Below are 27,722 nucleotides of genomic sequence, written 5' to 3' on the forward strand. Positions count from 1 at the left end.
CTCTACCCGGACGATTTCCTCCACCATGACCCTGAGCTCCTCCTCCGAGAACCTGGGGTGTCTTTGCCGTGCCATGGGGTGGTGTAGGTGATGAGTGTGGTGATAAGTGTGGTGATATGTAGTGGTGTGTTGTGTGAGGTGCGTGGAAGTTCTGTGGGTGATGGTGTTGTGTGCCTGTGGATGCTGTTGTTCTTGCTGGTTCTGTTTCTCTCTGGCCTTCTTTTGGAATTTTTTGTCGTAAGGGTTTGTGGGTGATATGGGTGTGTGTTTTCTATTGTAATGGGTGTGTGGGCGTGGTTTGTGTATGTGTATCAGGTGTGTGTATTTGGAATTGTCCAATGTGGCTGTGTTTTGTAAAAGAGTGGGTATTTGCAGCGCGGCGATGTGTACCGCCAATGGAATACCGCGGTGGAAAGACCGCTGCGTGGATTTGTGTGTTGTGATAGTGTGGGGGGTTTTCTGTTGGCGTGACGGTGGTTTTGTTATCGCCAGTTTATCACTGACCTTTGGTGTGGCGGACTTGTGTGGGTGTCTGAATTTTGGCAGATTCCGAAATGTGGGTCATAATAGCTGTGGCGGAATTCTGCTGCCGCGGCGGTGTGTTAGCGGTCTTCTGCACGGCGGTAAGCAGCTTTTACCGCCAATTTTTTAATGACCGCCCATGTATTTGCAGTTCCAAATTGTGATTCAGAAATGTGCTACTGAATTGCAATTTGTAATTCATACATACCAAAATGTTTTTTGGGATTCACAAGCAGGCTGACTCTGCATTTTGGTCAGTTTGTAGCTGCAATTTTTTTAATATATGGCCCTAAATTCGAAATGACCCAAAGGGTTTGTGAAAGCTGTTTTCCACTCATCTCAATCTCCGATTCTTAGCGGATAATCCGTCAACCTAAGATCAAGTTTGATGTGAATCCTGACTTCATGAAGTGCATTAAAAATATCAAAAATCAAAGGTACAGGATAACTACATTTGATAGTAGTTTGATTACGATCACATTAGTCAATGCATGGACATTATTCAAATGAAATATTCCTTGAAATAAAGAATAGAGATGTTTCAGTGGTGGATTTAGATGGAACAATTAGTCAATTTGTTAAATTTATTTCTAAATAATCCTTGTGGACCCTTCGCTCTTTCATGGACAAAGAGTAGATTCGACCAAATAGAACAACAGAATAAAGTAGAAATTGTGAAAGGGGCAGGAAGCAATATGGTGGCCGCATAAGACAGCTGGGTGCAAGCCCTTCTCCCCTCCAGAGCCGATTTTAAGGTAGCTATTTTTTGACAAGCCGTCAAAGCTTCAGATGAAGCTTCCCTCCCAGATATGAGATTTGGGTGTGATGTTATTGTGGTGGTTAGCTTGTTGGTTCTGGGAGGTGAACAAATATGCACTGGGGCATCCTCTTACAGGAGCAGCACAAATGCCTGTACTTTGTGGCTACTGGAGCGCAGAAACTAGTAGCAGCAGGAAAAGAAGATTTTGAAGGCTTATGTGCTCTTCTGCCCAGGGCCAGGGTCAGGATGTGGAAAGCTTTGTTGGGTTGGCCAAAACCGGCTCATGGGGGCTCCTGTGATCGTGGGCCAGATCAACTATAGCAGACCTGCTGAGGATGTCTGCTGGTGAGCAGAGACAAACATCAGTTGGAAAGGGTGATCCACCCCAGCAGACAGGCACCCCAACAATATTGACAGAAAGTCAGGAACACGAGCCTGGATACGTGACCAACAAGCCAAAACAGAAAGGGGAAGGAATTTTGGGTCATGCACAGCAGGTACTGCTTGGTGCAGAGACTATGTTTGTTGGCGAGACCCTGATTATGACCTGGGAGGGGGTGCTGGTCTTAATGAAGGAACTACAGACGAGTGACCCTACTCACCCTCCTGCATTGGTACGAGACTGGTCCTCCTTCACCATCAGTACAGGTCTGCATGCCAGTGAAGGTCCTAAAGATGTGAATGGGTGGCTGCAGGGGGGACCCCCGGGGATACAGAGAACCACACAGGAGCGCCCCCTGTTATGAATGGTGGAGGTCAAGGAGAGGAGGATTTCGCAGCCAAGGTGGGCACCCGTGGCCATGGGCCACCCGTGTGGGTAAAACTATGAAATCGAAAGAAGGAAGGCACAATTCCTACTAAGACTGGCTCAGAACCAGAGGTAATGGAATGCTTTTTTTCAAAGTCAGACAGGTCAGAGAGGTCAGGTAACTCTGGGGTGCTTAAAATGGCATTATGCGACAACATAGCATATCTCTGAGAGCTTGGTTGGGACTCGAAAACGCAAAGTCCAGGAGTTGTTTTGACAGCTGAGGCACCAGCCCTTAATGCCATTTACAAAGGGACAATGTTTCATCAGGTAAAATCCTGCTTTGACAGTCGGTGAGCAAAGGGTTCCGACCTGGTAGTTTAGAGGGGCAATGTGCAGGATCACCAAAATGTGTTCTGAAATTTCAGATAGGGTGTCAGCAATAGAGTCAGGCTACAGTGTTGGAGTTGGTCCTTACCTCAGTGAAGGGTCAATCGGTAGCACATTAGGCACAGTTAATGGACACTCAGTGAAAACTGGAAGAATTTGAGACTAGCAACGTCATAACAACCTAAGGATTTTGGATGTAGAGGAGAGTGCAGAGGGTAGCGATGTAAGAAGGTTTGTTGCCAATCTACTTTGGAGTGCCTTTCCAGAGTTAGAAGGGTGGAACTGAGATCACAACTTTCAAAGTGCGCACAGATTTCAACTTATGCTGAAACAGGAGAAACACTGAAGTACAAAACCTAGGCCTATTTTGGTGTTTTTTAGGAAATTCTTCCTTAGACAGGCAGTGATTGGAAAGACTCTAGGCACTATGCAGAAGGGTACTCTTTCTTTGTTAGACCACACCACAGTTGATAGATGCTGGATGTTGAGGCAAGTGACTAAGCCATTCCAGGATAAAGGAGCACAATCTTTTCTAGTAAACCCTGCAAGACTTAAAATAACATAGAATGGCAAAACTCATATTTACTTGTCAGAGATAAAGGTGAAGGAATTTGTTTTCCTTGAGACTATGAACTGAGTAGTATGTCATAGATATCCAGGAGTAAGATAAAAGAAGTTGGCTTGATTTTGATTTTAGCTGTATCTCTCAGTAGGATATGTTTTTCTCTCTTCCTTTTCTGTGTTATAGTAGAGAAGGGATGAAGTGATTTTGGGGGTGGGGTAGGATTGATGTAGAGGGCAAGGTGTCATGGGGTGGGAAAATGGAAGTACAACAAAGAGCTTGGATGTCATGAGTGGTGAAGGATGTTTAATGAAAGGTGCCCAGGTAACCGCCCAGGTGGCGTGAGGAGGTTAGGGGGCTACTTATTAAGTAAGGGGGCTAGTTATTAAGGTTGTGGTGAAGTTAGCTCCTGTCTATGTTAGGCTTTGGAAATTTGTTAAATGCCATGACATTTTGATACAAACAAGAAAACTGCATATTTGTACAATAAATGTCGGTGGCTTCAATGGCAGGTCAAGAGGGCCAAGGTAGCATATATATATTGTATAGATTGTATAGATTTTAATAGTGGTAGTGCTCCAGGGAGAATAGTTTAGGATTCACTAAAATCTGAAATTAGGGGTGAGACACTCAGTTTTAGTCTCCATGATCAGAGGAAGCAGGCCAATATTACCTAGGAGTACTATAATGAACTCACAGAACTTGAATCCCTGCACATTAAGGTGATTGCTGGAGGGCAGGGGGATCTGATCTGTGGAAGGAGTGTACTAGTTAAGCCTAGCATCAATGGTTTTTATATTAGGAAAATGACAGAGAAATAGCAGATTTACAAGGAGGAGAGCTTTTAGTATAATAACAGTGTAGGCATGCTCTTGGCACTGCGTATATGACAGAAAGAGAGACATAGCAGTAGCAATGTCATAATGGACAAGGAAGCACAATTGGTTTGTACCCCAGAAAACATTGTTGGAGTATTTAAGGACTACTATGAAAAACTCTATCGGAAAGATGTGTCTCCTTTGCTGGGTGAACTATATTTGGATGTAGTGCATGGTGGGGGCTGGATGAAAAAGAGGAGGTGACTGCATTCTTCGATTGCATTGGATGAAGTGAAGCTAGCCTCAATTCTCTGGCACCTGAAATGCGGCAGGGCCAGGTAAGTTACCGCTGGAATTTTACAGGGTATTTTATTCTGTACTGGCTAAGGACATTGTTAGTATCTTCCTCAAAGCACAAGGAGGGTGTTTAACTCCAGCTTTATGGACATCTACTAATATTCTGGTGTTTAGGCAGAGGGGGAAGCTTATATTGAATCTTATCTCATATAGACCAATCTCCCTGATTAATAGTGATGCAAAGATCAATTTAAAGTTATTTGCAACCTATTTGGGCAGGGTTATAGACAAATTGGTCTTACCCTGGCAACATGGGTTTATCCCTGGTTACAGGATCACTGACCACATTAGGCAAGTAATTAAGTGATTTAACGCAGCAGAAGCATTAGTGAATCCAGTGGCTATGATTCTGCTTGATGCTGAGAAAGCTTTTGACAAGGTCACATGGAGCTAATTATAGGAGATATTCAAGAGAAAGGGGTTAGGTTCTGGCTTTATAACAGTGATACAGACACTGTATCACAATCCTACTGCTAGACTGCAATTAATGGGGAGGGAATCTGATATGATCTCAGTACTATAGGAATAAGGCACAGATGTCTATGTTCACCTCTTTTATGTGCACTTTATATTGACCCATTTATAGCCCGGCTCAAGGGAAATGGTTTAATAAGTGACAGTGAATGATTTGAACACTAAGATATTGCCATATGCCAATGATATTGCGCTTGTGATATCAGACTCTGAAGGAGCCATTAAAGAGGTAGAAATGGAGGCTGAAACTTTCAGTAAAATAGTGGGTTATAATTTTGAATAAAGGAACAAATAGTGTATATTAAAGGGATCCAAATGATAGATGAGCATACAGTCCATAGAGCAATGTATCTGGAGATAATTATTGCAGCCAAAGTGGAAAACATAACAGAGCTAACATTTAGCGCAATGTTGGGAAAAGGCAGGAAGGATCTAATGAGGATTAATAACTTGTGCTTCACATTCACAGGCCGGTGTAACGTAATAGAAATGTTGATATTGCCAAAGGTCCTATATCTATGTAGCGCTGTACCACTAGAGCCTGAGCAGCAATGGTTCAGCAAAATGGAGGTCATAGGCACTAATTTTATATGGGAATATAAAAGGGTGAGGAGAGCTTTAAGATATTTGGTGCTTTTTAGGGACAGAAGCAGTTGGGCTGATGTTGTTTGGAATTGATGAGTAATTTGTGAACGATAAAGGGGGACTTTATTTCATTTATGTAACTATGGTGATGGCTCATATTTGCATTGCTGCAACATAGCTGAACCCCAAACCTTCTACATACCATCAATGGCATTCTAGATTACTGTATACGTATAATCTTCAGAATAATTTATATCACTGTAAGGACAGCAAGGTTAGAAAGCATGAAAATTCTCATCTAGGCACCAGTGGCTGATTGGATTGACAGAATGGATTCTGAGTAGTAGTATTGCTAGTTGAGGGCAGATAGCACTGCAACAGTTACATTAATGGATTTTGGTAATGTGAAAGGGTGGTGCCTATCAGATGCGTAATTTGGCTAAGGGCAATCTGATTATTTGATTTGCTTAATTTATTTCAAATATATAATCAATTATTTTTCCTGTGTATATTTATGAACTCTCAGTTTGAAACTCCTCAAAATATAAAATAAAACAAAAAAAAAAAGAAATTGTGAAAGGGGCTGCAAAGCTATTGCCTAGACAGCCTAAGAATGCAAGGATTTGCTCACCAAGAAAGGACATAGGTAGAAATGTAGGAGAAATTACACCAAAGATGTCAGGAAAAACATTTAGAGTAAGCAAGTGAATCCAACCAAAACTAGAAATTAGGATACATGTAATTTACTTCTTCAGTGATGATTTTATTGGTAGTAAACCAATATTGTCTGTATCGATCGTTTGATGGTCTACGTGAACTCTGGATTAATGTGAAACAAATCTGACTGCATTTACCCAGATGCATTGGGGCCACATTTTTGCTGGAGTGTGAGGTAGTGTGCTCCCTTTTTTTTGCACTGTGTCGAATGACGGCTCCCTGGAGCTAACGGGCTGACGAGCCTTAGTGAGGCACCTGCGCACCAGAGTGGTACATAAACCTGAGAAGACGTTTGGTGGCATTTCAAGCAACCCCACAAAATATGCTGCTCTCTGCTGATGACGGGCGAAACCCAGAAACACGTGTCCAGAGATACACAGCACTTGCTGCACCTACTAAGGTGAAAGACTTTGATTACTTTTGTTAATGTGAAACAAATCTGGCTGCATTTACCAAGATGCATTGGGGCCAACTTTTTGCTGGAGTGTGAGGCAGTGTGCTCCCTTTTTTTTGCACTGTGTTGAATAACAGCTCCCTTGAGCTAACAGGCTGATGAGCCTTGGTGAGGCACCTGCGCACCAGAGTGGTACATAAACCTGAGAAGACGTTTGGTGGCATTTTCAGCAACCCCACAAAATATGCTGCTCTCTGCTGATGACGGGGGAAACCCAGAAACACGTGTCCAGAGATACACAGCACTTGCTGCACCTACTAAGGTGAAAGACTTTGATTAATTTTGTTAACGTGAAATAATCTGACTGCATTTACCAAGATGGATTGGGGCCAACTTTTTGCTGGAGTGTGAGGCAGTGTGCTCCCTTTTTTTTGCACTGTGTCGAATGACGGCTCCCTTGAGCTAACGGGCTGACGAGCCTTGGTGAGGCACTTGAGCCCCAGAGTGGTACATAAACCTGAGAAGACGTTTGGTGGCATTTCAAGCAACCCCACAAAATATGCTGCTCTCTGCTGATGACGGGCGAAACCTAGAAACACGTGTCCAGAGATACACAGCACTTGCTGCACCTACCAAGGTGAAAGACTTTGATTACTTTTGTTAATGTGAAACGAATTTGACTGCATTTACCAAGATGCATTGGGGCCAACTTTTTGCTGGAGTGTGAGGCAGTGTGCTCCCTTTTTTTTGCACTGTGTCGAATGACGGCTCCCTTGAGCTAACGGGCTGAGGAGCCTTGGTGAGGCACCTGCGCACCAGAGTGGTACATAAACCTGAGAAGACGTTTGGTGGCATTTCAAGCAACCCCACAAAATATGCTGCTCTCTGCTGATGACGGGCGAAACCCAGAAACATGTGTCCAGAGATACACAGCACTTGCTGCACCTACTAAGGTGAAAGACTTTGATTACTTTTGTTAATGTGAAACGAATCTGACTGCATTTACCAAAATGCATTGGGGCCACCTTTTTGCTGGAGTGTGAGGCAGTGTGCTCCCTTTTTTTTGCACTGTGTCGAATGACGGCTCCCTTGAGCTAACAGGCTGACGAGCCTTGGTGAGGCACCTGCGCACCAGAGTGGTACATAAACCTGAGAAGACGTTTGGTGGCATTTCAAGCAACCCCACAAAATATGCTGCTCTCTGCTGATGACGGGCAAAACCCAGAAACACGTGTCCAGAGATACACAGCACTTGCTGCACCGACTAAGGTGAAAGACTTTGATTACTTTTGTTAATGTGAAACGAATCTGACTGCATTTACCAAGATGCATTGGGGCCAACTTTTTGCTGGAGTGTGAGGCAGTGTGCTCCCTTTTTTTTAACTCTGGATTTAGCTCTGGACTAGATGTACCTAACTCAGATATGGCTCTGACCCTAATGTGTTATTGAATCATGAATCTTCGTTCGCTATGGAGTTATTAACGGAATAAGAATGAGAAATACAACTTGTCTACTGGAATTAGAGACTTGAGAAAGCCCTAGGCTTTCAGCCATGTAAGGGGCGAAACATGAGTCAGCTGTGTTTTATGAAACCACTGTACAATAATTCAAAATTGGATAAATTATGTGAAAACACTCTTTTCACTGAGAAATAATCAGACAAAATTGCTTTACTAGAAATAACATCATCACTGAAGAACTAAAAGACATTTATCCTAATTTCTAGTTTTGGTTGGATTCACTTACTTACTCTAAAAGCTTTTGAATTTGAGGCATAGGAGGTCCAAACTTCAATTAGTGATCCATCTACTTCAATGAATATGGGTATTATAAATTGGGAGGGCAGTGTTGGATGTTGCAGCATATTACTATAATATCAGGAAAAAAACGTTCAGTGCCCAAAGAAGATTGTTTACTATACTCAACATTCACATGCAAAATAGAGATTTACAGAGTTTAATAGAAATAATTAAAATAAAGAAGAGATTGACAATTCTCCCAATAAAAAGCTTCTAAAGTACAAAATAGAAATTGTGAAATAACTGCAAACATTTAGTATGTGAGAAATGGATTAAAGGGAGGAAATAGCAATGTACAGGGATAAAGTCTCCCAAAGGGAGAATAAAAACAAACAATGAAAAGTATCAGAAAATGTAGTTTTTAGGAAAGTGCTGAGTAGTGAGCTTATCTGTTGGTAGGAACAACCATGAGACAGGATGTTTCTGGATATTGTTGCCTCTTGTAACAATGCAGTGATATCGTAATGTATTGTTGTTTTCTTTTCATCTCTCTGTTTTTACTGCTGGGATCAGAGATAAAGGGATTTACATATAAAAAAGAACAGAAATAAGATCTAAGTCTATTGCATGGTCCAATATTGTGTGAGCAGTTAAGGTTATATTCTCTGATTTAGAAATGACATCTAGTCATTATATTTTGTCAGAATATCATCATTCAAGAGAGCTACAATTTGCAGAGATTTTGACATACTGTTTGTTTGCATTGAAATCAGGCTACCTTCTCCAATACAAATGCAATGATGTATACTGAATTCAAATTCGAAAAAGAACATTTTAGCTGACCAATTATTGAAGCAATTAAGAACAGCCAACCAATTTATGTCAAGAATTACCAGATGAAGAGGAGTTACTATCAAATCAAATGTTAATCTTTCAACATGCCTGTAATTCTTTAGTTTCAAGATTTTGGGTGGGGGGAGAATTCATATAGCGTAAGAAGGTAATAGTGTTGCAGAAGAATAAACAGCATCATGACATTATATAATATAAATAGTATAGTGTCAAAGGAATAAAATGAATGACTACCTCAAAGAACAAATTGCACAAGTCCACAGCATCCAATAGACATCACATTAATATTGCCACTATATCACCTAGCCCGAAATTTCTCATATACTTTCAAAAGTTCTTCAGCAATCCAGATCTAAGTGCATACCGATGTCCTAATTCTTTAATTTTCTGGTTACAATGCACCTATGAGCAATCTTTTTTTTCAACAAAGTGTAATATTTATATCTTGAAAGTACACAACGACTGCAGTGTAAATATCTATATCATGATTTAACCCTGAAGTGTGTGAGCAGTGCATCTGAATTTCTGCCCAGAAAGAGGTTATTCGAGGACACGCCCCCCCCCCCAGATAATATGAGTCCAATTGGCTCGGTTCTTCGCTAAGCACCTACGCGTCTATGAGATATCTGGGAATTTATTCTGTGCAGAAATACAGAAGATCTATAAAGTAACCACTTTGCGTAAAACTACATTCTATGAAATGCAGCTCCTTTTATTAATGTAAAATTTAGCATATTTATCCTATTCCATTATCCAGTCTTTAGCCAACTCTAAGGTGTCCCAAATTTTGTTAATGTCTAAATTGTTTCGAAACTGTTGTATACGAATAAAAGACCCTTGCATCAGTATCGAATTGAGTGCTCTAGTTCCTCCCAAGTTTTCCAGCTTGCTGAGTTTAATAAATCTAAAACCTTACTATATCCATTGGAATCTCACCTGGTCAAGATGATTCCTGACCCAAATATTGGCCAGGCAAGTTGTACCATTAATGACAGGAATATTGTAATGTTTACACAGTTGATCTTTACATTTAAGAAGCCACCCAAAGGTCTTATACCTAACTTTTTTGGGAATCTTGTGAGGTGCAGAAAATCCACAATCTTACACTCCTGAAAACTCTAATTAACCAAATAATTGTCTACACTCACACTACAGTGAGTTTCTTTGAAAAATCTATAAGAGCAATGTGCAAAATTAGCAAAATAATGTAATTTCAAATCTGGCAAGGTAAGACCACCTTCTTTTAAAGTCCTAAGGTGCACCTCTATGGCCATTTAAAGTAAGAGAACATACCCTGTACCCTTTAATACCTTAAACAACGTCATCTGAACAGTGCATGGGACCATCAGTTCACATAGATCATCCACAGTTTCCATAACATATATCCGAATGCATGAAAATGTTGAGTTTAACTGATTTGTGGCGTGGGAAGCATGCAACAAAACCCGAGTATTCTTTTGTCTAGGGGAAATATAACTTCTCTGCTAGACTAGATTATTTTTTGTTCTACTGTGAGTTGAAACTAAGTAACTATATCCAGACTCCAAATAGTTTTTCAGCCCCTTCCTCGTGGAGATGGCTATCCTTGGAATAAAGGTTGAGAGGCCCACTCTGAGGTTGCATTTTGATAAGGTTAACCTTGAGAATGAAGAATGGTGCAAGGAAATAAACAGTGAGATAATGAGCTATTTTGCACTGAATGCTGGGTCCACTAGTGTAGATTGTGTCTGGGAAGCATTTAAGGCAACAATACACAGTCAAATAACTTTACGGAGCATCAGGCATAAAAGGGCACTTGGCGCTCGTCAGGCTAGTTTGGTGACCACTCTTCGACAAGCAAATCTGGCATATTCCCTAATAAGGGAGCTACTAATAAAGCAGTGCTTAAGCTCGCTAGAGCGAACATGCAAGATTATTATCATGAGAGCAGCTATGTAGGAAATCCAACCTATCTTTAAAAGGTGTATGAGGAGAGCGAGTATGCCAGGATATTGTTAGCCTGGCAGACGCGTGAGTGTCAGACGCAGAATACGGTTATCTTCCTATTTGATAATGGAACTGAAACTAGGTTGAAAGAGCCTGCCCAAATTTATTAGAAGTTTCTTAGGCACTACAAAGCACTTTATGGTGTGCAACAACAGGTCGATATGCTTCAACTTTGAAGGCATACAGGAATCCAGACAAAGTCCAATAATCAAACTCCTCCTGTTACCAAAAGAGTTGCCCAGGTCAGAGTACTTCCAGTTATTTTTTTATGTATCCAACTTTGTGTATGGTCAGTGGCAAAAGTATGTGGTTTAAATGTGAAATGCATAGAAATAATACCAAAAAGATGTCTGCAAATCTTCTGCAAAACTTCTGTTCCACTTCTTTGTCTCGGGAAGTAGGAGGATCAGGCCCAGACCTTCCACTCCTTCAGCACTCCTCTCAGGTCATAGACAGTAGGTTCATTCCTCTTTCACTTCTATTCTTCCATAGGTCCAGAAAGGGTTGTGAGGAAGGCTGGGTGAGTGCCCAGGTTTGCAGGGTTCACCAGCCTGAGAAAGGGGGAACACCTTAGACACTCCTAGTCTCTCTTTGACCAAAAGGAGTAAATGTTTCAGGGCAAATCTAAGATTACTTAACTCTTCAGTACAAATGGGAACGTGTCTGCCCTTAGGGTTCTCCTTCCAGTTTACAACGGGTCCTGCAGTGTTCTGAGGTCAAGGTGCCACAATTATGCACAGTGCCAGCCTGTTGGTAGATCAATCGCCTGGTCACTCGCTTACCAGTGGGGTAAATGTTCTCAGAGATTACCCTACCCACATTTTCAGCATGGTAAACTAACCCACAGTGCCCCTCTCCACATAAAACCATTCTCTTCTCCTGTGCAGAATTCTCTATGTCCACCCAGAAATGTGTTTATGATACAAATTGAAAAAACCCTCCCTTGTGGTCATCCCAGATGAGCGTTGGGGGTAGCTCCTCTCCTGCCTGGCTGGATAGTAAAACATAGATGAGGGCAGGCTCAAATGAAAGATACATTCGACAGTGACAGGGTAAGCATCCTTTGAAGTTAAATAAGTTTCTTAGCACAGCCCAGATGCCCATCCTGCCAGTGGAAGGTGAACCACTTTCCCTTTGTCTCAGTTTTGGGAACCTGCAACCAAGTGCTTTCCTATGAGTAAGCCTTGCCACAGTGAAAATGACTTTTAAGGTTTTTCACTGCCAGGACATGTGAAATATAAAATGTACTTGTCCTACTTGCACTCTGCCCTGCGGGCATTTGGAGCCTACATTAGGGATGACTTATGAATATTAGAAATGAAGTTTTAGGCCTGGCAAAAGGTTTATTTTGCCAGGTGCAGTAAGCAGTTTTAAAACAGCACAATCAGTCTGCAAGGGCATGTCTGGCTCATGTTTTTCATTGTCACTTTAGTGATGACAAAATATGTGCTGCAGTCCACTAGTGACATTAAACTTTCAGGTCCTGGGGATACTTTTGTATCACATGCTAGGGACTTATAGATATGTTTATTATGGCCAATAGGAGTATAGCCAATTTCAACATTTTAACCATGTTTGGGGGGCCAGAGAACTTGCGCTGGGTCTGGTTATCAATGCCCCAGTGCACAAAGTCACAAAAACCACAGTATCAGTTCAAATATATGCGAGTGACCATACAAAAACAGGCATTTTCCATTATCTGTTCTTTTTGCATTTGTCGACCTAAGTGGGAAGGGTGTGCCCAGACATGGGTCTTGTGTTCGCTCGCTATGCCTCCGGATTCAAGCTAACCTGTCTGAAGAGGGGTGATACCCCAAAAACAGCCCCAGGATGCTTGTTTCTGGTCTGGGGAGGACCTGACCTGGCAGTTCAGGCTGGACTGTTTCCGCAGGGACCAGGGTCAAGCCTGATTTGCATAAGGCTGGGTCCAAACTGGAATGGTGTGGCAAGCAAAAATACAATGGGTTTAGGCCCAGATCTGTAACTGGGATTGAATGCTTGATATTGTTCAGCAATCCATCCATCATATGTACTTTTTGCATTTGTCGCACTAAGTATGAAAGGTATGCCCAGACATGGATCCTGTGCTCGCTATACCTCTTGATTCAAGCTAACCTTGCTGATTAGGGTTGATACCCCTAAACTGGTTCCAGGATGCTTGTTTTTTGGTCCAGGGAGGAAATGGCCTTGCAGTTTGGGCTGGACTGCTCCCATGGGGAAGTAGAGTCATGACTAATTTGAGTATAGCTGGGTCCAAACTGGAATGGCGTGGCGAGCAAAAAAATTATGTATTTAAGCCCAGATCTGTTACTGGCGGTGAGTGTTTGGCTTTTGTTCAGCGTTCTGTCCATCATCTTTTCTTTTAGCATTTGTTGCTCTAAGTGAGAAAGGTATCCCCAGACGTGGGTCCTGGGCCCGAAATGTCACTGGATTCAAACTAACCTGGCTGATGAGAGGTAATACCCCAAAACCAGTCCCAGGATGCTTGTTTCCAGTTGAGGGAGGACCTGGCCTGACAGACTGGGCTGGACTGTTTCCATAGGGACCAGGGTCAAGCCTGATTTGCATATGGCTGGGTCCAAACCGGAAATGGTGTGTTGAGCAAAAAAAATATGGATTGAGGTCCAGATCAGTGATCGGGTTGAATGTTTGACATTGTTCAGTATTCCATCCATCACCTGTTCTTTTTTTATACAGCTTTACTAAAGCATGAGATTCCCTATAAGGTGCTCTGGTGCTATGAGTCAGAGAAACTGAGAAATTACTTATACCGATGCAATTACCCAGTGAAAAGCCAGATTTTCAAGACTTTGCAAAGGGTGTCAACTGATTTATATCTCGCAGGTGGTTAGGCAAGGGGTTACATTGCTTAGCAGCTATGAGTGAGAATACCTTACCACCCACAAATGCACAACAAATCCTGGAAACAACTCAGAGATGTGCAGCAAAATATCTGAGATTGTGGGTAGCAAGTAATGGCATAAGGCCAAATTGGATTTAAAAATAATAATGTTGACAAATGGCAGCCTAAAAAGTGCTTTAGATGGCTGAAGAAAAACAGCGGTTGAAAAGACTGAGATATGTTGAAGGCACTGTAATACATAGGCAGGTGAACCTAAAAAAAGAGAATTATAGTAGGCAAGATGACTAAAGACAGTTAGAAGGAGTAAATAAATAGAAGAACGTTTGTTGACTTGGGTGGCTATGGAGAGATATTGGTTGAGATGGATGTCTAAATTGCATACCAAAGAAACTAGAACAATTGAAGCTTAAGGGCTATTGTAACCTAAAACTATTAATATTGCAACCTTGTCTGTGTAACGTTTGTAGGAGTTGCCACTTATCCTCTCCACATCCATCAACATGCAATATTGATGTTTTGCACTAGAACCATCAGGCTGTTCTAGGGAAATAGGAATCAGTATGTTACTAGAATAACACATGAACCCAACAAAGTGAATAAGCTGAGCCAGGGGGAAGAGGTACAGACTGAAACGTGTGGAGCTTCGAGATGACCACTGAGGGACACTATTTGAAAGGGTATGAACTTTGGATAAAAACAGGAGAGCTAGTCAGCTTGTGCATGATTGGAAAGATTTGACTTGATCCAGGCCAGGGTGCTGCCCTGAATGTCAGCCTCAGTCAAGTGTTTAAAAATGTTTACTTGCAACTCTATATCAAAAGTGACAGTCAAGTCCAAGAGGACCAGTGCATAAAATATACCTGGGCCACCAGCAAATGAAGATAGTCAAAGACAGGGATCAAGGCGGATTTATTGCTGTGAAAAGGAAGGAAACCAAATTGGACTGAATACCAGGGGCTTCTTTTACAAGAAAGTGGTGCAGTGTGGTGCTGCGCCAAAATTGGCAGCGCCACGCTGCATCACTTTAGAAACACAGGGACGCACCTTATTTATGAAAAATGGTGCACCCCTGTGCTCCCCCTAGCAATGAGGTTAAAGTCAGCTGCTTAGCACCAACGCAGACACCCTGGCACTGTAGTGCCAGGGTGTCTGCGTTGCAGGGAATTATTATTTATGTGCAGGAGGGTGTACCTTCCTGCATATAAACAATCAATGACAGTGATTTATTACTTCTATGTGTGCTGCAGAATGCAGCACACATAGAAGTAGCAAATTGTCATTATTTAATAATTGTTTATGTGCAGGTGGGGACACCATCCTGCACAAAAGAATCATTGATGGCGTTTTGCTCCTTCTATGTGTGCTGTAGAATGCAACACACATAGGAAAGCAAAAACGAGGACAAATTATAGTATTTCTCCTTGTTGTGTCACGCTAATGCCACCCCTTGGGTGGCGTTAGTTTTTGCCTCTGCCTCAGGTTTACAATTTCACAGCCTCAAAATACAATGGCCGTTGCGGTGGAACACCCACATCAACACCCATTGCACACCCTTTCACGCTAAGTGATGCATGTAAAGGGGCTGTATTTACAAGGCAGCATTAAGCCACAAGAAGTGGCTTAACACCTCCTTGTAAACATGGTGAAAGGCATTGCGCCTCGGAGCGTTGGTAAAAATGACGCTCCAGTGGTGCAAGGGTTTATAAATAGGCTCCCAGATATTTTAAGATTTGAGCGATCCTATTGATAGCCTTTTCTAGAATTTTGAATGCTAAATGTAAATGGGACAAAAAAAATCAAAATAGAAGGGCAAGAGTAGGTCTTTTGAGGAGGGGATCTCTAAAGCATGCTTACATGGAAGAGGTGTCAAAAGCAGGCAAAATAGATGTATCACAGATAGCCTGTAATGCCCGGTAGGCCAAAGGTCTACCATGGCAAAGAACATACACTAAGGAGGCTAAATGGAAGACATAAGTTCTTCAACAGAGGAGAAAATTCTAAAAGAAGAAGGGGAAATAGGTGGCAATGCAGGTGAAGATAGCGGCTCTAGGGTGTGCAAAGAGAAAGAGCTGCATATTGTTTTCATTTTATGTGTGAAATAGTCAAATCTGAGCTTTTTAAAATTCTTTTGATTGTCATCTGGTGGTCACCTATTTGTCTCTAGCAGGGGACTTTGTTATTTTCAGGTTTAATATTAGCTACCAGTGATAACAGTGGTTGCACATTTATGGCCTTGAGTGCCAGCAGGGATATCCCTGATGTTGCACAAGTCCTTTTTTCTTTTTTTGCAACTTCACACACCTCTAAAATACAAACACATGCACACAAAACACACACACAACTATTAAGGTGTTGCTGGAGATAAAATATAACTGTAATTTGAATAAAATACGAAACCATTAATACTACCATTAACTCCCCAAAAAACATCTGTATAGATTGTAAGAAAGGACATCATAATTTATTGTGGTCACCACATTTGTTTCTGTCTGGTTTGTCTAGTTTTATGACTTTGTGCACTGTGATTGGAAGAAGGTGCAGTATATGCACCAATCGTAAGTAAATGTTATACATGGGCTATATTTACATCACCCAAATCTATGACAAAAGTATATGTGTTTGGAGAGGAACATTCTGCTTTGCTGGACCCATGGCAGGGAAAAACACCTTTATCAAAGAAACCTAGGTACATACGTGAGCTAAGCCACCTCTAAAGTGTGCCTTATAGCCTATAGGACTGGATGCTTAACATAAACATGTGGGTCATACTAGTCTTTGGGACGGCTGCAGAAGTGACCAGGAGAAATCTTATGATATGGTATATATCCATAATGTTTACAGGGAGAGTCTTTTAGCTACAAAACCACAACCTAAAGAAGAATTTGATTAATTTGCTAGTGCCTTCAACCAGCACATTAGTTTGTGTTTGATGAAATTATGGTCTTTTGCACTGTTATGGTCACACGAGGTCATCCATAATAACACAGAGCATTTGGGGCACTACACATTCAGAATTGCTTCCCCTACTGTGCTGAAAATAGATTACTAAATAAAGGATGCAGCCATGTGTTGCATGCACTTTGAGAAGAATCAAGCCCAAGAAAGATGCATCTCACAGTAAGTCATGCTCATTTCGTGTGGTCATATCAAAGTATATTTTCCATGATGGTACCCATTAGAATTTTTCTGGAATATTTGATTTTGTGTGCATAAAACCTTTTTTTGTTCACAATTAGTTAGGGCTTTGAACATATTTAGAGGAATAATGGCATTGATATAGGAGCATTTTAGAACATCTACATCGTTCTGTGATATTAGATCATTCAAATACCAGATGGTCATGATGTCAAGGTAGGCTTTTGTTACACTTTACTTTTCTACTCACAGTCATCTTTTGGTTGAGTGCTGTTTTGTATATAAATATATATATAAATATATATATTTATTCACTGAAACAAAACAAAGGTTACAGGGACGTAATTGTTGGGTTCTGTATTTACTCGTACAAAACCAAAGTGGGAGTGTGACGGTCTGAGTGGGTGTGTGAGTAAGTGTGCAACTGTCTGAGTGGGTCTGAGTGGGTGCTTGAGGGTCTGACTAGGGCTGTGAGTGAGTGCATGCGGGTCTGAGTAGGTATGAGTTGGTGTGTAAGTGTCTGAGTGGGTGTATGAGTGGGAGAATTGATTGAAAGAAAGAAAGAAACTGAGAGAGAGAGAGATAGATTTTTTAGGCTTTGATGTCTGATATACTTAGAATGAGTTATTTGTCTCTAATTTAAAATAAATAAATAAAAAATTTTTTTTAAATATAATATTTTTTTTCATTTAAAAAACAAAACGGAAATGAGTCCAGCTGGACTCGAACCCCCATAGCTGAGTGTAAAGGTCTGCGACCTTCACACTCAGCTATGGGGGTTTATTTTTTAATTTATTTTTTATGGGCTTTCAGGGACCACAGGGAGCCCTCAAGGGCTCCCCCGCGGTCCCTATGTATTTTGTATTTAAATATAATTTATTTAAAATAAAAAAAAATAAGCAAAAGCCCCTTACGGGCTATGGGGCACAGTGGGGAAAGCCTTACGGCTTCCCTAGCAGTGCCATTGCTTCAGCAATCATGGAGCTGTTTTGACAGCAGCTCCGTGCTTGCTGACGAATTTCATCACTGTCCCCTGCAGCTGTGCAAGGACAGAGATGAAACCTTCAGATTTTGACAGCGGAACCTGCTTTAAGGTCCCGCTGTCAAAACCCGAAGTGTTTGCTGTGACTTGGCTGCACCGCTGCAGCCAAGCCATAGCAAACAGCTATGTCCCAGGGTGGACACCCCAGGACAGAGCAGGAGCCGGATCTGGGGGGTGGTGGTCACCAGGCCCATCAGAGGCTCCTCGAGGAGGGTTGTGTGGTCCCCCTCCAGTGTTTACATAGCCCGCAGGTGGTGCTCCTCAGGGCTTGGGGGTCCCTATTTTCTTTTTTTTACACTTTGACCTGGGGGAGTGGTGGTCCCTGGGGCGTGAAGGGGCCGTGGCCCCCCTGCATGTATTGAATTAGAAGCCCCAGGGGGTGGTGGCCCCTTTGGGACCCCTCTTTCATTTTTTTACACTTTGCCCTGGGGGGTGGGGGGGTAGGGGTCCCTGGGGCATGGGGGCAGCTGTGGGCCCCCTGCATTTATTTATTTAGAAGCCCCTTGGGTGGTGGTCCCCGGGGGGGCCATGAGCCCCCAGCATATACTTTCATCAATGCCCCAGGGAGTGGTGGTATGCGGGCCCCCCCCCCACATATTATAAATAATGCAGCCCTGGGGAGGTGGTGGACCCCAGGGCAGCGGGGCGTGGGCCCCATACATATGATATAACAGAAGCCTGGTTGTTGTGGTCCCTGGGGCACAGGAGGCGGCAGGCCCCTCCATATATAAAAATTGAAGCCCTGGGGAGATCGCAGTCCAAGGGCAGCAGGGGGCTGTGCCACCCCTGCATATAAAAAAATGAAAGCTCTGGGGAGGTGGTGGCCCCCAGAGCTGTGAGGTGGGCCAGGAGGGCCACCCACACAACATTTTTAATGCCTCCAGGACCTGGCCCACGCTTGTTTTTAAAAAAAAAATTGTCCAGAATTCTCGAATCTCGTGAACTCGTAGCAAAAAAATAATTTAAAAAATGTTTTCTTTGCTCCCGCCAGTGCTAAGGGGTCAGAGTATCACTACCCTCACCCTTTTTATTTTCTCTACTTTTTTTCTGGCACTCGGCTCAAGCCGAGTACCAGGATGGCTGCCAACACTTCCTGGTTAAGTGTTGGCAGCCAATCAGAGCTGTGCATTTCCCTTCTCAAGCTCGGCTTTGTTCGCGAATACTTCACGGCCAAAGATATACAAATTTGAATTTCTGTAAATTGCTCTAAAACTACTGAACAGATTTACACCATTTAACAAAAAATCACAATCTGCGTACCGACAGCTATCTGCCAAATTTGGTGTAATTCTGTCCAGTGGTTCGGGCTGTAGGCGTGTTGAAAGATCCAATTTGAATTAACATGGGAAACACAAGGTTTTTTTAGGCCCCTTTTTCTCGGCTCCCGCTTGGCGGATCACCCCAAAACTTTCTATGCGCACCAAGAATCACTGGGACACTTTTCTGGGAAAATTTTGTGAAGATTCGTGAAATGTTGCCAAATATATAAGCAAGTCAAAAAACACATTTTCTATGGGAACATGGTCCTAATTATAACTTCCTACTGGTGAGAACCAGTAGGTAACATATTTATATATATATATATATATATATATTACATACATATAGGCTGTTGCCTTATATAGGCCTATGACTTAAAACTCGCGACACCTAGACACTAATAGTGATGAATGTTAATATTGTAAGCAGCTCAAACGGACCTGTCCCTTGGCACCTAGGTGACATCATTACCACACTCTATGTGCTCAGAATCAAAGCCTGAGCTGCCCCTGCTTCGAATCCAGCTTGTCACCTGCGGAATTCATGCAGATCCTTGCAATGACATTTTAACACTGAGTTATTTTAAAAACATAAAGAAAAACATAGTTTATCTCTTTTGGTTCGTCCTGGTTTAATATACGAGTAACACACTACCTCAGGTTTGCTGATTTGCAATTCTATCATTAAAATGTTCTCACTACTAAATCCACGGATCTTAATTTATCACACTCATAAACAATGAAGTCCTGAGTCAGCCCTGCTACAACTTATAGCTGTGCCATAAAGGTTGCACAAACTTCTCAAAAGCTACTGCTTAACTCACTGAGCTCCCTACCTACTTAAATTATACATCCTACCTTTGCTTTTATAGTTTTCGAACCTCAAATAAAACATGCAATACATTACCATGGTACACAAGCAAGGCTGTGCACGTGGACGTGCCAAATGGCTCTGAATATTTTCTGGGGAGCGGGTCTGCTGTGGAAAATTATTGTTGGCGCACGATTATTTTTTAACCAATCAACGCAGTGTCAAAATGAAAATACCACAAAACCCCAGAAAACGAATACGTAGTTAGGAAGAAATGGTATCACTTACGCATCTAAAGGGCACCACATTAAGGACGCATGATACTGCGCCATGTATCATGATCCACGCACGATTCCAGATCTATGAGCATGTAGCATTGAGCCTAATTATTTTTCATCAAACAAGGAGTGCTAATCCAAGAGCAGCGTGAAGTAATATCTGACAACACCCCCGGAGAACGCTTTAATACGCCCTTTAGGGCTTCCTGTGAGGTAGTTACGGACTGCGCATTATTTATACTTGGCTTCTGATCTGTCTCCAGTAGCCAGTCTGTATGGCTGTCCTGTGACCGTGCGTTATGGATGCGATGATTTGTCCATCACCTCATCTCCCTTCTCCCCCGTTAATAAATATGGGCTTGTTGCTTGCCTGTGAGGTGAGGCCGAACGGTGGATACCCTCGCCTCGTATTTGAACATTGATCATTGTACTGAAAAACAAGGAACCGACTATCAATAAAAGAAGATATTTTATATAAATCCTTCACAACTAGAGAAACTGTAGCGCACGGAATAGATATTGCAAAGAAATCCACAAGCTTAAGCCTGACAGTGGGGAGCGGATGCAGATGTTATCATGTCATGACCGGTAAACCACAATGCAGTTTCATTATTGGGGAAAAAGGGAATAGCGGATAAAGGACATCATTAATTTTAGACGTTTAAATTGATTTTATCTGTGTAGGAAGGCAGGCCAACCAGACAAATAATGCAAGGAATAAGGGAAGTGAAGTCGCAGATTTCTTGTTTCTAGACATGGGGTGGAAAGCAGTTGGTGTGACATTTTCCAACAATTAATTCTGTGTACCCCAATGAAAGGTTTGGTGTGACAAGCTTTGAAGAGGGGAAGTGGGGGGCGGATAGGACGAGTGATGGAAGAGGAAGAGTTGGGGTGGAATACTGAACACTAACCTTCATTCTTGATGGCATGAAGGTATAGAATCGTAGGGTACAATATAGTTCTATCTGCTGAGGATTAAGATGAGCTATAATTTATCAAGTGTAAACAGCACTGAACGTTTTTTACTTTATTGTGAACTTTGGAGCTGGTGACTTTTGGAATGTAGACGTCACAATGCACCCTTTTTTGGATAATACAGTAATCACTTTAAATTGTATTCGGTGTAGCAGGGTCACAGTGCCATCACTGGCTTGCACAATTCACTGGTACTCTAGTTTTGAAGTAAAAGGCAGCATTTATAACCTGCCGGTAATTTCGGTGGTAAACGACTTTATATTACAGTTTTGTGAGCAGTGTTTTAATGGGCTTTAACCAGTTGTAAAGAAGTCACTGTTAATGTATCTTTCATCTTCATTGGTATGTTTACTTGCAGCCTTTAGCTGTTAGAAATAATTATCCACCAGTTTCGGAAGTTCAACAAACTCAGAATATAACAAAAAAAACTTTAGTGGCGTGGGTTGGAACTGAAGAACAACAATATACCCTGCTAATAACTAACACAAGTCGTTAGACAAAATTCGGAAGGACAGTCATGCTTCCCCTGTGCTTTTTCATTCTAATAATATTGTTGATAATAAAGGCAAGTGTTTTTAAGCCGCGCTGCAAATAAATAAATGAAGAAAAAAGATATAAGGAAGAATAGCGAATCTATTCTGCCTCTCAGGCTCATGTAGGGAGACTACAAAGCAAACTCCGACAATAAAATCAATACCAAGTAAGGATAATCAAGTGATCCAATAAATAACTACAATGTATCAATATTGAATGCCAAAACGAGAAGCATTATCTAAACCTTAGGTTTATGTGGATACACACGTCTTCTGATGTATACAATGCTTTAACGTGTATTGCCATTAAATAAATTAATATACGTAGAGTCTTACATTAATATGTCAATCATAGCTGCAAATTACGGGGCATGAGATGGTTGAAATTAGAAACATCTTAAATAGTTTTACCGACATCCTTTGATTCAATATAAATAGGTTCATCTGGAATCTCTATCACATTAAAAGCTTGACTGTGAGAATCAAAAAGAGAGTGGCATTGAAGACCAAGAAATGTGTATTGTAGACAAGGACTGCTAAAGTTCATGTTCATCCTTCGTTTTTAGGTTTCGCCTGAGACAGTGCATGCACTATAACTTGCAAAACATTTTGTGAACTAAAAGGGGGCTTGGAGCCTGTTCACGGAATACCATTCGTTGGCTTCATTGTCTCCGTTATTTTCTGGCCCCTGATTAGTCAGTGCGCGCAGGCTTCACGTGCTGCTCTTTTTTTCCCCATGGACCAAGTACTCATTGTTAGAAGAATTTTTTTTCTTCTTCTTCTCCCATTGTTGTTGTTGATTGTTCCCAGTACCCTTCCCATGTCAGTGCTTTCTTGTTTTACTAGCTCTGTTGTTGTCTCGCCCATCTCCCTCCTCCCCCTCCCACGCCATTGCTTGCCCATTGTTGACAGGCACCATTTTTTTTGTTTTCACCATCCCTATAAGCCCTGTTGTTGCTAGCCCTGTCACATTATGGTATTATTAAATATAAAATCTCATTAAATGGGGAGACATCATCTCCTAAGTGAGGTAAGGCAGAATGGAGTAAAGTCTTCAGAAAGAGGCCATCCCTTTGAATTGCTGTAGTAATTTGTTAGATTGTTTTAAGATGAGTTATTTTAGCCAAATAATGTATTTTAAATTTTAGAAGATCGTTTTTGAGTTTTCCCATTTAGAGTCTATCCATAATCTAATAATACTGTCTAAAGTAATGAAACGTAACAATGTGTTTCTCTTTAGTTTCATCATTTCTGTCTTGTATGAGGGAAATTTGTAACACATGCATTGTGAATGGTGGCAGGGAGGAAATGGCGTTAATGTATTTATGCTATATAATGATTTCTGTCCATCTCTGATCAACATTAAGCATTAAAAAATACTAACTCAGAAGGAAATATACTTCACTGAATACATCCGTTCATTTACTTGGCCATTACAAAGTATCTTAATTGAACTAAATAATACAGTCTTGCCATTTACTGAAGCCAGTGCCTTGGTCTCATGACCCCAAACCACAGCACAACTGTTGGAGCTGGTCTTTTCTTCAGGGTCATCTTTGGACTTTTTGCCTTCCTCCTCCTATTTTTCGGAATTTGTTTTTGTTCGCCTTAGGAGTCTTTGCACCTAACCACTATGAACCAGTGCTAAATTGCTTGTGCTCTCTCCTCAAATCATGGTAACATTGGCTTATATGGAACTGGTGTATTTATTTAACTTATGAGTCCAAAGTAAAGTGCACCACACGTGCCCCAAGGTATGTCTGCGAAGTTTTGACCTGCCATGTCGCCTGGCAAAATAAACATTTTACTAGGGCTAAACCTTCCTTTTTAATCCATATGTCACCACTGTGGTAGGCCCTGGACAGCCCCAGGGAACAGTGCAGCGTATTTAAAAAGTTGGACATGAACTTCTAAGTTATAAATGTCGTGGTAGTGAAAAACTCTTGAATTCCTTTTTCAATTTTCACTACTGCAAGACCTACCTCTCCCATAGGATAACATTGGATTTGCCTTATTACATTTTATAAGTGTAATTTCCAAATGGGAAGAGATAACTGGTTAATGTTTGGTGCTTCTGGACCCCTAATTTAAAATCCTAACTTAGGGTGAAGTTGGACTGAAAATGCCACTTTTAGAAAGTTGGTATTTTCTTGCCTTAATCATTTGGTACCTGTAGCCTGCTTCTGGTCACATAACTGGATGTAGTTGGCAGTTGGGCTTTGTGTATTCCTCGTAGATAGTCACACACAATGGGAACTTAGGTGTGACTGGATGGGCCATCACTGACAGGATAGAAAGGAAGAGCTAGGCCCTACCTCACTAACACTTGAATGGGCTGTGTCCTGTATCCACACAAAGGCCTGCATACCCAATCTGGGTAGGCTGGAGTCAGGGCAGTCAAGATAGGTCATCTGCACATTTCGAAGGCATGCCTCTAAAAGTTTCTTCCCACTTCAAAGGAACAGCTGTGTATAAAAAAAGGTCCTCAGACAATACCACTCCAGTACACTTCTGGGCCTGTGGATACACTGCTAGGAAGAAGGACTGCTGTGTTGCTACAGGGACTGCCACTCTGCTAGACTGCTGTTCTGAAATGAACTGCTACCCTGCTGCGCTGACTTGATGCCTGCTGCCCTTTTGCCTGAGGAAGAAGAACTGGACTTTCAGCTTCAGGACCCCAGAGTGTCTCAAAGGGCTAGTCTGCTGACCTCCTGAGCTAAGTATCAGAGACAAAACAACCTCCCCAACAGCACTTGGACCCACATTCAGCGAGTTCCTGATTCCATGTGGTGCCTCTTAAATCCTGGACCTTTGGTGTGGCTCTCAAGCTGTTGACATCAAGCTTTTTGTGACTGTTTAAAACTGCAAACTGGCCTGTTAGCACTGGAAGTGCACTTCAGGCATTGACATTCAGCTTGAGCCACCCTCAGTCTCTTCACATAGCAGCATCTTCAGCCCGTGGGGTACTGCCAACATGAAAATCCAGCCTGCCCATCTGTGATGCCCAGCTGCTCTTCGCACCATGTTGAGTGCCGCCTGTGACACTCCCTTTGCTGCTCGTGGCCCTCTCCAATGCAAATAGGACTCTTGGCACAAAATATGGAAGCTAAAACTTCACTGAGGCTAATCTGGGATTGCATCCGACCCATGCTCCATTGTGATTGGCCTGAACTTTTGTCTTTGACCTGGTCCAGTGTGACCAGAGAGCCAAGGGTTGGAGCTTTACACTTTTAGGCAATATATATTCTTGAAAAATTCATAACGGCGGTTCTACTGATTGGATTGTTTTCATTTTGGTCTTGTTTTATTTAATAAATTTTGCTCTCTGTTTCCAGGATTTTTATTGTGTGGTGTTTTCACTGTTTTACTGTTTGAAGTGTTTCACAAATACTTTACACATTGCCTCTAAGTTAAGCATGACTGCTTTGAGTCAAGCTGTCAGGGGGTTGAGCACAGGTTAATTTAGAGTTTGCTTGTGCCTTGCTCAGTCAACGAGTAACTCAGTTTCTAACAATGGCCTAGGCAATTAAAACCTCAATTAAAACCTCATTTGTCTATGTTGGTGCCATTGGTAAACCTCCAATTGATTATTAAAATTAAAATAGTAATTCATATCAACTTGCTGTATTATTACTAAGAAGCTTTACAAACCTTAAGATCTATTTTTGTTTCTGCTTTTTGACCAATAGTGTTTTGCATCTTGCTGCATTAGACTTGGAATTTTATGACATTCTGGCTGTGCTACTTGACTGCGGTGCTGAAGTGGACATAGAGGATGATGAATGCCGCACTCCGTTATTTTACGCTGTATTCGCATCAAACCTACACGGTGCACGACTTTTGATTGATCACGGTAGAGAAATTTATGTTCATTTGTTTTCTAAAAATACTTTTAAAAAGCTATTACGTTATAATACAAGTGTGTCGCCTCTTTTTCATTGTAAACATTTCCATTTATCTTCATTGTAGATAGGTAGCAAGGTAAAATATCCCTCTGTTCTTATTATGCTTTTTGCTCTACCATCTAAGTTCATGGATTTGTAAATGACAAGCTAAAACAATATGTAGCGTTAGAACATGAACATTGGCATTGCTCTTAAAAATGCATTTTTTTTTACAGAGCCTTACTGTTTCCATTTGTTGTAAGTCATAGCAAGCTGGATAGCCCCTAGCTTCACCCACATTAGTTGAACTCCCACCAGTGCTTAATTTGAGCCAGGGGTTTCTGTTGCTTGGCACAGGCTCTTTGTTAACACTGGCACTTATGTCAGCCTACCACATGTTGGTGGTGTTTGTCTAAATTTGTGATGATCACAACAATAGTTGTTTAATAATACAATATACATTTAAATGACTAATACCTGGCACGCAGTCATTTTTAATGTATCTTAAAATTTCAAATTGTCACACTTGTAGGAGTATGATGGTTAGCTGTGTCTGTACTTTTATTGGCAGTGTTGCCTGGGGCAATGGATGGTGCAAGCTACAATAGCCTCCAGACAACAGCCCTGGCACTTATTTAGTAAAATTAAGCATTGGTTCCCACTACAACCAAACCAACTTTTGTCAAGGAGAGGCATGCTAAACAAGGAGAGGCATGCTAAAAGCATTCTAGGATTTTCTTTGGCTCACCTTTAGGCTATGAAGCAGGACACTGGAGGTGCTGGGGGATGAAGGCAAGAACAAGCAAAATGCACCATAATACAGAAATAGCAAAAATAGAATAAAATCCTTGGTTGATGTAAAAATCATTAAATGTTGTACTGAGTGGTTAGGAGTGGAAAGCTCTGAAAATAGAAAAATAGTAGTTATTAATTTGTAAAGTTGATACAATGGCATGTAGTGTGTTTCAACTGGTCACTTCTGTTGATACGGGAAAACAGTTTTACATTTAACAGAACTACCAGGAAAGAAGCAGGTACTGAGGTACCTCTCAGAAAAGTGACTTTATGCTATAGCTGAGCAACAGAATCACAGGTACCTTCACTCAAATGGGAAGGGAAAAGCCATTGGGAGATTAGCTTGACCCAGTGGTGCAGGGCCAACCCACACTAACTCACCTAGGGAGCTGGCAGCCAGAGGATGATTCATGATCAGGCCAATACCTGTAGCTATAGCCAGCTAAAAAGTATTCTGATTGGTTGTCTAGACAACAATATTCTACTAAACACTGGGAGAATTTGTGATCCCACTGTTAATCAAGTGCAGGTCCTGACTACAACTTAAATTCATACTCAGAGGTAGTGGTGTTTGCATGAGTGTTACACCTGTCAGCCTTAGGGTCGTCTTCCCCCATTTTTCCTAATTTCACTATTTTTGCTGATTTCCTTTTTGTTGGCCTTAGAACTCTGTGCACTTTACTATTCCTAACCAGTACTAAAGTGCATGTGCTCCCTCTTTTACCCATGGTAAAATTAGCTTAAACCCAATTGGCACATTTAATTTGCTTGTACAACCCCAGTAAAGTGGTACTGCATGTACACAGGGTCTGTAAATAAATGCAACTAGTGGGCCCAAAGAACTGATTGTGCCACTCACTTAAGTAGCCCTCTAAAACATTCCTGCCATTTCAGACTGTGTTTGCAGTTTTTGACTGCCATTTCATCCTGGCAAAATAAACCTTTTTGTCAGGCATACCTCTTCCTTTTTAATAATCATATGTCATCACTAGGGCAGGCCCTAAACAGCCGAAAGGGCAGAGTGCACTTTACTTAAACAATTGGACATGCACTTTTAACTTTTATAAGTCCTGTTAGTGAAAAACTCTTATATAATTTTTCACTACTGCAAACCCTACCTCTCCTATAGGATAACATTGGTTTGCCTTATTACATTAAAAAAATGATAACTTTCAGTTGGGTACAGGTGGGAATGTTAAGTTTAGTGTCTATAAAATTATAATTTAAAGCCCTCTTTAATGG

The 27,722-nt window shown here is 41.5% G+C and overlaps 1 protein-coding gene across 1 annotated transcript in view; it reads left to right on the forward strand.

Annotated features, from left to right (window-relative positions):
- Window positions 1-25,778, forward strand: part of LOC138287166 (uncharacterized) — a 110,285-nt gene extending 84,507 nt beyond the window's left edge. Inside the window, exons 5-6 of the mRNA XM_069227527.1 lie at window positions 25,491-25,654; window positions 25,771-25,778. Of these exons, the coding sequence (XP_069083628.1) occupies window positions 25,491-25,654; window positions 25,771-25,778 (172 nt within the window). The remainder of the gene's footprint in view (window positions 1-25,490; window positions 25,655-25,770) is intronic.
- Window positions 25,779-27,722: the final 1,944 nt, after the last annotated feature.

Source organism: Pleurodeles waltl, chromosome 4_1, assembly GCF_031143425.1.
Source record: "Pleurodeles waltl isolate 20211129_DDA chromosome 4_1, aPleWal1.hap1.20221129, whole genome shotgun sequence".
NCBI lineage: Eukaryota > Metazoa > Chordata > Amphibia > Caudata > Salamandridae > Pleurodeles > Pleurodeles waltl.